Here is a 13,235-nt window from a genome sequence, read left to right on the forward strand (position 1 = left end):
CTTTGGATAGTAGATATACATGTTTTCAAGGAGGTCTGCAGTGATATTAAACATCTTCCTGTAATGTATTGTGAATGCAAAACTTTTTCAATTTCCCCAACTTCACTAAAAGTTGAATCAGCATCAACAGGTGGAATCTGATCCATTAATAACAACCTTGGTGAAGTAGAATCTTTTACCTGTTGAGTTAACCAGACTGTCAGCTGAGACTCTGGAAGCTCTGAGTGAACTCCGTGGTACACTTTCTCCTGCCACGATTTATTCTCCGCCACTGAAGATAGTCCTGCGGTCTACGACGCCAACTTCCAGCTGGAAACGACCTCATGAAGACACGGGTTCGAGCCCCGCCGAGGTAATACAACACACATGGTTCACAGGTTACCCGCCGAGGTAACACACGAGGTTCACGGTTTACCCGCCGAGGTAACACACGAGGTTCACGGTTTACCCGCCGAGGTAACACAAATGTTTCACGGTTTACCCGCCGAGGTAACACACGAGGTTCACGGTTTACCCGCCGAGGTAACACAAATGTTTCACGGTTTACCCGCCGAGGTAACACACGAGGTTCACGGAGGGTGAGTCCCTGTAAGGGTAAGCCACAGCCACCAACCAAAGGTAAAAAAAAAAAGTCCAAAGAGACTTTTTTTTTCATTGTGTACTGGTTGAGTTGCCTCACAGTGAGAAGTAATTTGAGGCATGTCAGTTCAGAAAAAGGTCATACTCTAAAAACTCATAAAAAAGTCACACTATAATATGTCTAAAATATGGTAAAAAAAAAAAAAAGTCGTACTATAGCATGTGTTTCGAAATATGACCAAAAAGTCATATCATAGCATGTCGTCCGAAATATGACCAAAAAGCCATACTACAGCATGTTGTCTGAAATATGACCAAAAAGTCATACTAGAGCACAATATATTTCCTTCAAATTTCTGACGACATACTATAAGTATGACTTCAATTAAAGTTATGGAAGATAACACAGTGATGCAGCTGTCAGAGTTTTTGTCTCACAGTTGAAAGGTCCAGGGTTCGATTTCTGCCTTCTACTTTCAATGTGAATTCCTTATTCCTGCAAAACTTATGACCTGAAAGTAAAGTTTGTTGTCCATAATATGGATGACTGACGTATGCATGTTGTCCATAATGTAAAACATTACATTCAAGCAAGAACATGCAATTCTCCACACTAAGTTCCAGACCCCCTATGGAACCCAGAAGCTCCTGATTGTGAGATGACAACGCTGGCTTGGAACTTCAAGATTTTTGATGACTCTATTGCATGCGTGTCTGACTTATATGACTTATATAACTTTTAAACATTTTAAGGAAGAGCGATCTACGGTGCAGTGGTTGGTGTTGTTACCTCCCATTCAGACGGTTCCAGGTTTGAGACTCGCCGGGGAAAGGATGACATTAACATCCTAGATGAAAAGCCACGTCATGGGCAAGAATTGAACCTGGAACCTTCTGACTGGGAGGCAACAACACCAACCACTGCATGATAACATGCAGAAGTTAGTCGTCCATATTTTGGACGACATACAGTATTTTACTTTTAGTTTATTAATTAAGCAGGAACATGCAAAGTCCACATAGAAAGTCCCAGGCGGGGATTGAACCTTCTTTAAAGCTAATGAGATTAAGATAAACAAACATACATCATAAAAAGGTTTATTGATTATTTTTATCAATAGTTCATGGGTTTTATCAAAACCTCATATTGGTGTTTTCGCCTCGAGGACTCGTTTTAACGATCAAAAGCGACACAACAGGCAGCGAGTGTTTGTTTCAATGCAGCAGTAAGTGGTTTGGCATTAACAAGATGAGCGAGGGTCAATATGTGTGTGAACAAGAGGCCATTGAATATTCATTCGAGAGAAAGACCAGGCGAGTCCGATTCCAGCGTCTCGGTGCGGCTCCTTCTGTTGTCGAGCGGTAGGCCGTTCATCTCCAACGTTGATGTGAACGCAGCTGAAGGAGGGAAGATGAAACGATGGACACACACTCGTCCAATCACACTGCTGTCGCTGCAACGGTGATATTTCTTTTCCATCACTTCCTCTTGTTGTTGTTCCTCGCTGGCTTTTGTTATTTACAACAGGTAAAACACGTTTGGACAATGTTATCTCGTATTATTTACATTTTTACACATCTGAATCTTTTTATATTTAACTTTAATAAAACGTAACTTCTGTGAGCTGCGTCAGAGTCGTCGGGAGGAGGTCGGGGCGGATGGATGGTCAACTAAACACTGGATTCCTTTGTGTGATTTATAGGAAACAAAAGCACTTCGATTAAGTCGAGGGAAGATGGTGGCTTTAGTAAAGTGACGAGTTAATTTCCTCCTCTTACAGTTAAAGCTGAGTTGGAAATCTTTTTGGATTTTATTGAGTCTAAAAAAAACATTCACCGTATCAAAATAAATGAAAGTAACAAAGAGCTGAAGCAGAAACATGAAACATGAAGTGACTCTGAGTTTGAAGACAAAATGTATTTTTATTTAAAGATCTCTATATCAGGCACAATAGTTATAATGTTTATGGTTAAAACACTGGCGAAGCGGCTACCTGGGTCACATGGTGCGGTGCTGAGGTTCGGAGACAGCAAGACGACAAGTGTCGAGTAAACAAGAAAACAAAGAAACTGCTCAGTTTTTAGAATAACAACAAGAATATGAAGAACTTCAGGTAACAGACCTCCGTGTTAGCCTTCAATTAGTGTGAATCAACTCAGAACCCCAAAAATCAATCAGAAAACACCAATAAATACAGAAAAAGAAACCGTCAGGAATAAAATAAAACAGCGTTTCATTGCTACAGCATTTCACAGCTCGGCGTATGGCTTCAGATAGAAATCCCAACGTTAAAACCGTCAGACAGAAAGACAACCAGAGGTTAGTAAAAAATACAGAGAAGTGCTACGATGGAGCTACGTTTTCTTTGGAGAGGACGACCGATCGACGTTTTTAGAGAGTCGACAAGAGTTGATCCATAAAGTGTGCGAACATCAAGTTTCCCTGGTTTATGTGTTGAATCGCTGATTTAAAGTTTTCAGAGAGGAGGTTCGTTAGTTTGAAAGAAATTAAAAGGAAAAGCGATGAAGAAGAAGAAATGAAGATTTTGAGAAGAAAAGTAAAGATGTGTTATTTCCTAAACCTACCACACTTTTTTTTCCATCAACTGCGCCATGTAATTATTTTCCTCAAACCAAACGTGTTTTTTTTCCTTTAACCAAACAATTGTTTTTATTTTTTTCCAAACCTAACCATGTAGTTTCTCACACCTTTGGTAGGCGAGGCAAAATGTTACATTGACACAGTGTCCTCTAGTGAACTGGTGGATGTATTACACACTTTGGTGTGATACCTGGTTAAGAAACACAGACTTCCAAAATCATATATTTCTTGTTCAGGAATAAAACTGGATGCAGAATTACTTTCCTGTCTTAGCTAACATGCAGAAAGATTATATTTAAATTTCATTAAAATTTTGAAACATCTGGCATCTCGTTCATTTCAGCTGCTACAGAAAAGTTTCAGTCCACACAAACATGGCGGCTTGTTTTTTTTTTTTAACTTCAGAGAACAGTACGAGTTCTGCTTCTTTAAAAACTACTAATTTACAGAAAGACTTAAACACATTATTGACTGATGGCAGTTTCTAAAACTACAGGATAGATGGAAGAAACAGCTGTTCGCTAACAAAATGAATCGACGGTGAGTCCACTGCACTGAGAAATACAAAAAATAGAATAAAATCAGTGCCCGGACTTTGCTTTAATTTTGCCTCAGCTGTCAGTTCAGAGGTTTTTCTTCAAATCATTGTGCACCAGAGATCCACAGAAGCACCCTACTTTCTTCACATGGTCTAGATTTTGTCCTCATTCCCGCTGAAGGCGGCGTCTCGAGGCCTCCGGGCACCGGCCATGTGTTGGTTTTTACCCGTCAGCTTCCCTCGTGTTTACTGATCTTCAACACGTCTGTCTGAGTTCAGCCTGCCGTCCTTTCATCAGCGTCCGAGTTCGATTCAAACACTTGACAGATGCTCTGATTCTTTTTTTTGTTGTTGACTTAGTTGAAGCTTTGCAAAGTCAACCACAAGCGCCAGAACCACAAAATGGCTCATTATAGTCCAGCTGGATAATATTAATATATAAAGCTGCAAAAACCTCACTAAGATCTACTTAATGCTAAAGATTTACTACTTTGTCTGACAATATTTTTTGCCTTTACTGTTTATAGTTAACAGACATCAACAATGAATTCTGCGCTGATTGATGAAAAGTTATATTTCCTGATCTGACGCTGATTTATGATGATATTTTGTATGTTTTCGCCACAGACTGAAGATAAAAATGTTCGTAGTTGCCGGATCTGAAAAGTGCAATACCACTAAGGGCCACTAGGGGCTGGCTATCAATGGAAATATTGTTTTTTCTGTTTCATTACGAGGGACTCAGACTCGACAAAAATGACTTGACTATAAGAAGATTTTTGCTTTGACAAAAAACACAAACATGGACCTCACTTGAAATAAAAGGAGATAATATTTCTGAGAGCTTGTAGGTTTGTTTCAATCTGCATTTTCAACTTGTATGTAAAAAAAAAAAAAAAATCCTGAGTAAAATATTTTGAGAAACCATTTTGAAAATATTGCAGAAAAGTTGGTGTTTTGATAAAAACGTACATGAAACCTGTGACTTCTCCACCGAGGAGATTAAAAACACAGAAGCGATGATAATAATAATAATAATAATAATAATAATAATAATAATAATAATAATAATAATAATAATAATAATAATAACGAACAAAAATGTCCTAAACATTCCCATCATTTTTGCACCGTTTGGGCTTCGAATGGAGCGCCGTCTAACGTCCTCGTATTCCTTTAATAGCTTCGACTGGAGAAGGATCTCGATGAATCGACGTCTTTGCTTTGACATAGTTTACGTTTTCTTTGGCCGATTCGCTCTGAATTTGGTAAAACTTTGTGCCATATTTGGATGGAAATCTAAGCAGTAAAATGGGACAGTACTTTTGATCTTTTAGGACATAATCCGGGCAGCTTCAGCTCAGGTCCTTTGGGGTAAAAAACTAATTTAGAGCACCAAATGTTTCAACCTCCAACACCCTCACATTCCTCTAAATATGTTGTCTTTGAATGGAACCGTTAAGGCCGACGTGAAGGTTCTTGCTGCGTCTTATTCTCTATTTTTATCGTGTTGTAGCTGCTTTCACATCTTTGTCCTGGTTTGACTTTCAGGGACACGTCCGCTGTCTAACCTCCAACCACTACAGCCGGCGGTCGGTTCCTGCTGTCTGCAAACGGCGTCGCGGTTCAAAGAGTTCTGCCATCATTAACAAGGAACGAAGGTTTGGAGTCCCGGAAGCAATAGGAGCCACTAATGGGTCCCTCTGAAGAGTCAACAGTGTATTTGAATACATAAATAAATCATTAAATAGCTTTAATTATTTAAATTGACATCCAATTATTGATTTAAAAAGACCTAAATACCTCGCTGACCTTTTAGAAACCCCCCGAGGACGTTTGAACGACGCTGACCTCAAAGACTTTCCTACCAGCAGCCTGACAGACGGCTGAATGATGAAGATGATGGACGTCATCAGTGAGGAAGAAACCGACAGATGTGATCCGGAAAAAACTTCACGCTGTAAGTTTGTTCAAACGCCAACAAACGAACCGCTGGGACCTCGTTAATGATCGTTAAGTGCTACAGAAATCACCCGTTTGTCTTCTGAAACGTTCGATTAAAGAAACCGTCGAGTTACACGAGCCGGAGGACCGGAGGAGATCCTGAAGGCGACTTCAGTTCTCTGAGTAGAAACATTTATGGCTACGGGGAAACTACATGAATAGAAGAGCTACAGAAAAGAGCATTTACATCCCACATGTGCAAGGTTCTGTTAAAACCATCCATCACAGCACGAACATCCAGGTCGGGCTCTGATTTCATCTTTAATGAATCTCTTATTGAATCTCATTGAATTCAGAAGTTGTCATGTCCAACTGAAGCTATACATAAAAGACAAATATTAGCTCTGTGATCAAATGTTTTCAAATTTTTACCAAATAAACATCTGACTTGTTGAGTATTGGTTGATATTGATACATACTGAGTTTTTACAGCTAATTTTTACTGATTATAGTTTAAAAGATTTGTCAATTTATCAATTTGTCAATGGACAGAAAATTATTTGATAATTAATGGAGTCATTAAAAAGCCTTCTACGATGTGAAAACGTTTCGCTTTTCCTTCAATATTTCTGAAATTTGGACCAAAAGACGACTGAAGATGTTCACGAACTATGATTGTAATTTTTCACTGTTTTCTGATTTCTTTATTATTGACTAAAGGGTTAAATAGTTATCGATAATATTACGTAGTTTCAGCTACTTAACTGTAAGGAATTTCTGCTTTTCTTTTCTTGTGTAATGATAAACTAAACATTTATATATTTTGCACTGTTTGTTGGACAAAGTTTTATAATTTCAAACTGAATTTTTGGAGGTTTTGGATGAAAAAATACTTTTATAGGCCAAACAGCAAATTGAGTAAATCTGATGTTCGGTGTATTTTTTTAACATCGTTCTTTGCTGATAAAACATAACCACAAGAGATAAAAGGTTCGATAAGAGATTCGTTAGTTACACGAATATTGAGTATATTGAGTATAATTATCTACCAGAGCCCGACCCAGACAGGCATCATTTACAGAAACCTTCGTAACAACTCACAAGATCAAGCTCAGCATCGTCTGACAGTTCCCACTGATCCAGTTCAACTTAAAGTCAGGAAAACATCTCTACAACGTTTCTGCTGCCATCTAGAGGCCGCAGGGAGGATCTCTCCTCGTCGTGGTCGTTCTTCGCCATCGTTCGCCACCCTGATCCTACAAACTGCTGCACACAGCAGCTGGTTGTCGGCGGTGTCCTCAACCAGTCCGCCGCCCGCCAGCTCGTCCAGATTTCACATGGTGAAAACAGCGTCCCGTTCCCGTTTAATGTTCCCGATCGCGACGCCTCACCGGCACCGCGAACAGCGGCAGGGTCCGCGTGGGCGAGGACAGCTCGGCGTCGGAGTTCGACGGCAGCGGCTCGCCGCCCTTGCCGCCGCAGCGCTCCGACGGCGTGGCGGACAGATCCTGGCAAACCTCGTACGAGAACTTCCTCTTCTGGAGGGCTTCGGCGCGAACGGCCAGCGAGCGAGCGCAAACCGTCAAGAGCACGATGAGCGTTCCCAGCAGCAGCGACACCATCGGCCAGAGGACGCAGTGCAGCAGGACGCTGGTGTCGTGGGAACGACGCCACAACACGTCGTCGGGCCTGAAATCACAAGAAGTCAGAAAGTTTCAGGGTTTAACCTCCAACCTTCAGAAACAAAACTCACGTCGGTAAACCAACGGTGGGTTTTTTGTGACTTAACATAAAACCATTGTGAACGTTCCAGTTTTTTTTCTAGAAGAAGTGCTGATGCGTCGCTCCGACGAGCTCCCAGCGGACCTTTAATTTATGAACCACAGCTTCCTCCTTCGGAAGATAAAAATAAAAAGCAGCCAAGGTCACAGATACGTCTGCGAATAACCGGAGTTTTTAGCTGATGCGCTAAAGGAGACCTCCGTTTCTTTTTCTCATCAGTTTTTTTTGGCCGATGGAGCCTGAAGAAGAAAAAGGGCAGAAGAGCTTCTAGAAACATCAGTCAGAGTTTATTTTCAGTTTGTAACCTCGACGTCCTTCTGCTGTGTCGCCTTTTCATCATCTAACTTCATACTTTACGTGCAGACCTGCAGAGCAAAGAGGGAAGTCAACGTGTCTTATTCTAAATCACTAAATCAGAGATAAATGATGTTGTGAAGCACAAATACACTCAGTGTTTAGTTTGTTTCATGACAGCTGCTTTTGACTTGTCTTCACACTCAGCTACCAACAACCCCGACACGCTGAAGGTCGACGGTCCGTTGAAGCCAACAGAATCGCATCATCAGCAGATTGCGGAGATCCTAAAACCCCTCAAAAACCTGTTCATGAAAATCACAAGCAACTACGGAGGTGGAAAAAAAAATCATTCAAATCAGTATTTTTTTGTTATGGTTGGATTTTTATGCAAGTTTTGGCAATTTTTGGGGGCTAAAATGATAAATTTTCACTGGTTAACATGATATTTTGTTTTACTAAACGGGATGCAGGATGTATGAAATGATGCCTTGTAAAAAAAATTGGGTCTTTGTTTGAGGATGTTTCATTAAAATGAGCTTCAATATTCTGCTTTATTATAAGAAAAATATATAAACAGAAAGGTCAGTTCCCAAACTTCAAAGCTGAAGTCTGTCTGTTTATTTTGCGTTTGAGAAATGACTCTGAAACTGAAGTCTGTAATCTTCGACAGCGTCTGAAACGTGGCTGTCAAATGGAGTCTGAGGTCAAAGGTCACGGAGAGTTAAATTGAACGACTTCTGCAGAAGCGACATGTCAGAAAAGATTTCACAGCATCACACATCCTGCGTGTCCAATCTATCTGTATCACACCTGCTGATGGAGCGAGCTGCAAGTGTGTGTGTGTGTGTTTGTGTGTGTGTGTGTGTGTGTGTGTGTGTGTGTGTGTGTGTGTGTGTGTGTGTGTGTGTGTGTGTGTGTGTGTGTGTGTGTGTGTGTCTCACCTCCTCTGCTGGTTGAAGAAGCAGGTGAAGGACTGGCTGCTGACCTCTTTGGTGAAGTAATCCTCCCACCACAGGACGCTGTCTTTGTTCTTCTGGTTGTCCCTCTCGCAGGGCGGAACGTACGAACACTGAGACACAACACGAGACGCAGATTTAGAAGAGTTCAACAACTATTGTTTAAATGTTGAATATTATTTTTTTGATGAATAAACACATTTCAGAAGTGTCAACAAAACCAAACGACATTTTCTTTTGTGCTATTTTGGAGCAGGAAGTGACCATATTTGGACGAGCTGGGGGGAGGAGCTAGTGGTGGATCTGACTCGATCTGATTGGAATCCCCAAGGAACTAAGCCCCGCCCCCAAACATTTTTGAGTTCTAATAACTAATAAATGCTGGAGTTATTTCTAGAAGGAAACAGCCCCTAGTGGCCCTCAGTGGTACTACACTGCCATGACGACTAAAAGTTTCTCTGGAGTCACTAATGTCTCATGAAAACCACCAAAAACAACATCTTCGTCTGCAGAGGGTCACTTTGCAAAAAAAAAATGTAAACGCAAGAAAACACATCAGAAATATCATTTTGATGAGTCTGCGGCATTTCACGAAAGATAATTAATTTTGCGTAACTTACTCGTAAAGGATCCTTAAACACTTCGTATTATTCAGGAACAGCTGAGCTTCTGCAGGATCATGAATTAGTGTTCAGGCATTGTTCTGGATTGTTGTATCACCTCTGTGTTATGGCAGTCTCTAAAAAAAACTAACAGTGATTACCCAGCAGGAGGCGCCATAATGAGGTCACAACGAGCTGACAAGGTAAATTCTGATTGGCTGAAAGTGTCTCTCTTCCTCTTCACTTTTGGTTTTAGTTTCAGCGGCCAAACACAACATCTGTCACGCACAGATTTACGTAGCAGGAGGTTGATTGGTGCCACGCTGGCGACTGAGGATCAACTGGTTGCTATGACGATGATGGGATTGGTACAGAGAGGAGAAGGAGGAAAAGGGTCGATATTGTTTCATCCAAAGCTGTGAACTTGGAGTCGTATCTCCGTGAACACTTTATAAAGAGACGCTGATCGACCGTCACCTGCAGCCACATCTGGACGAACACCTCTGGAACCAATAGGATGAAACCGGCCGGAATAAAAACACCTCAGCGTGGAAAAAAAAAAAAAAAAAAACAGCTGCCGTGACCTCAACAACACAAGAGCATGTTTACTCAGGAAAATAATCAGTTAAACCTCATTCATATGCAAATTTGTGCAGAAGGGTTCTCCAAAGTAATTAAACCTTCATCTCCAGATGGGGAACCAGAACCTTACAGATGTGCTCAAAATGATCTGTTCCATCCACCTCGGAAAGAAAAGCCACAATGAAAGAAGTTGGATTCGTTAATCTTGACTTTTGTATTCAATAGAAGAGATGTTATGTTTTTGGTTTTCAATGTTTTATATATTTTATATATTTTGACGACTGAAAATAGACCATTTTTTCATCTAGATCCAAAGAGTCTCGGAGACTCTGGTCTGAACAAGTGTTTACTGTTTGATTGCGTGTTGTCCTACAGACTCCATCGCTCTCTCTCTCTCTGTGTGTGTGTGTGTGTGTGTGTGTGTGTGTGTGTGTGTGTGTGTGTGTGTGTGTGTGTGTGTGTGTGTATTTCAGGTAATTGTCGTGTCACTAAACCTGCTCACCAGTCAGCAGCCGTTCATCACAGCCAATCGCACGTGCCCTCGCCCCCGCCCCATGACATCAGAGCCGGGCCGCCCTGCCAGATGATTGCGGTTGCCATGCCAACAGGCCGAGGTTACAATTACATGCGAGTGTGTCTTTTTGAGATCGATGTGGAGTGTGTGTGTGTGTGTGTGTGTGTGTGTGTGTGTGTGTGTGTGTGTGTGTGTGTGTGTGTGTGTGTGTGTGTGTGTCATGTTGGACACAGCGAGCAGGACGGACCGACAGTCGGCGACGCAGCAGGTTTCCTCTCATTTAAATTCTGCTCTGTGCTGATGTTTCTTCAGGACGTTGATATTCAGCACACGGACACACGGACGCATTTAAAAGGTTCATTTATCAGTCTGACTGTTAAAACTCCAGATTCATTCTGGATTCTGGATAATTTTACTGATTGTTTGAATCAGAAGGACCAAATAACACAGTCGATGCAGGATGGAGACTCTGCACACTTTAATGTAGTTTACAGGATTTTTTTTAAATGGATAAATACTATTTTTGCCAATAAATCTGCTCTCAATAATTCTGACCGACTAAATAAAAAAAAAAAGATGTTAGAAATTTTTTGCAGATTTACTAAAAATAAAAAATTTAATTAAATAACTAAAATCAAAAAAATTTGCCAAAAACAAAGGTCTGAATACTTTCACTATCCAGCAAATATTCATCTTTGTGCTCATTATTAATTATCTGCAGATTATTTACCATGTAATTTTATCTTTGGTCAAAGTAGTCAGACATTTAATTAATTGTATTTCCAGTAAAAGTTCTCGTTATTCAGATAAAACCCTTTCAGTGGTTCACTACATTTTGTTTTTTGATCAATAATATTTGTCAATAATGTTAAATTTTACTGCCATCATTGTTTATTATTATTCAATTTCAACTACTTTATATACTGTCAATCCCCATTCTCCTCTTTTTCAGCGAGTTAAAACTTTTATGTTTTCAAACTGTCCCACAAAACAAAGACGTGACGACACAAACAATTAACTGTGAGTTGAGGAGCATCAATCACATCCTGACATGCCGACGGGATGAACAGCGTCCGTCCCAATTGGATCGGTCGAGGAGTGAAGCTCTTTGATTGGTCTGTAATGAGGAAGAAGGACTTTGACCTGCTGGAAGTTTGGGATCAACAGAGTGAGAAGGAGGACAAAGATGTAAGAATCAGAGGCAGAATTCAGCTTCAACGTCTAAAGAAGAAAAAAAGATCGCAAAAAGTTGTTGCCACGACAACAGGCGATGCTTCAAATCTGGATGTTACAATCAGCACAGTTTCAAGGTGGACACCCAAGATTTGAGTACGAGTTACAGCCACAAATGTGTTTTGTGACATCATGGTGACCTTTGACCTTTGACCACCAAAAATCCAATCAAGTTCATCCTTGAGTCCACGTGAACGTTTGTCCCAAATGTGAGACGATTCTCTGAAGGCGTTCCTGAGATACCGCGCTCATGAGAATGCGACGGATAAATGGGAGGGACTTGAGTTCAGAGTGACCTTTGACCCCACAAATCTAATCAGTTGACGTTTGTGACCGAGTGAATATTTGTGCCAAATTTGATTAAATTCCTTCAAGGCGTTCCTGAGATATCGTGTTCACGAGAACGGGACGGACAAACCTGAAAACTTAAAACCTCCAACATGGAGGCACAAAAACAACCACAAAGACACTAAAATGTAAAATAATAATCATTTGTCCTCTTTGTCTGTTTCTATAAAGAATAAATCCAGAGACTAAAATGTAAAATCAGACACAGACAGTAGAAGCTGCAGACATCCTGAGACGGCAGAGTTTGCGTCATCGCAGCCGTCTAATGAATTTAAACAGATAATCAGTCGTCAGTGACCCTCAGTCGGACCTGCTAAACAGATTAAGATGAGGCCACACCCACCTGTCTGTCCACCGTTCTGTCCACCTGTCTGTCCACCTGTCTGTCCCCCTGCCAACCATCTACAAGTGCCACATCTGAAAATCACACGTCTGACATCTTTTCGTTCACTCTCCTCTCTGTGAGACGGAGAGGACCAGAGAGGACCAGAGAGGACCAGAGAGGGGAGCTCAGCTGCGTGTGTCCCCAGGAACAGAAGCTCCTGGCTGGGCAGGGAGACACCGGTGCCGCCCCCCCAAAGTCCAGGAGCTCCAGCAGCTCGGTTTCATCACGGTTAATTAAGTTTAAGTTAGCATGACACACACACACACACACACACACACACACACACACACACACACACACACCACACACAGACAGACACACACACACACACACACACACACACACACACACACACACAGACAAGACGCACGCACGCACACACACAGACACAGACACACACACACACACACACACACACACACACACACACACACACACACAGACAGACGCACGCACCGCACACACACAGACAGACACACACACACACACACACACACACACACACACACACACAGACAGACGCACGCACGCACACACAGACACACACACACACACACACACACACAGACACACACACACAGACAGACACACACACACACACACACACACACACACACACACACAGACAGACACACACACACACACACACACACACACACACACACACACAGACACACACACACAGACAGACACACACACACACACACACACACACACAGACAGACGCACGCACGCACACACACACACAGACACAGAGACACACACACACACACACACACACACACACACACACACACACACACACACACACCACACAGACAGACACACACACACACACACACACACACACACACACAGACAGACACACACACA

The 13,235-nt window shown here is 41.6% G+C and overlaps 1 protein-coding gene across 1 annotated transcript in view; it reads right to left on the bottom strand.

Moving 5' to 3' along the window:
• Positions 1–2,494: 2,494 nt before the first annotated feature.
• Positions 2,495–13,235, bottom strand: part of LOC138192172 (calcium-activated potassium channel subunit beta-4-like) — a 20,953-nt gene continuing 10,212 nt past the window's right edge. The window contains exons 3-4 of the mRNA XM_069139415.1: positions 8,684–8,811; positions 2,495–7,352 (exon numbers count right to left, since the gene is read on the bottom strand). Coding sequence (XP_068995516.1) covers positions 7,028–7,352; positions 8,684–8,811 — 453 coding nt within the window. The 3' untranslated portion in view covers positions 2,495–7,027. The remainder of the gene's footprint in view (positions 7,353–8,683; positions 8,812–13,235) is intronic.

The sequence above is a fragment of the Embiotoca jacksoni genome, unplaced genomic scaffold (genome assembly GCF_022577435.1).
Source record: "Embiotoca jacksoni isolate LCO1_2020_lvr unplaced genomic scaffold, fEmbJac1.0.p SCAF_82, whole genome shotgun sequence".
Taxonomy (NCBI): Eukaryota; Metazoa; Chordata; class Actinopteri; family Embiotocidae; genus Embiotoca; species Embiotoca jacksoni.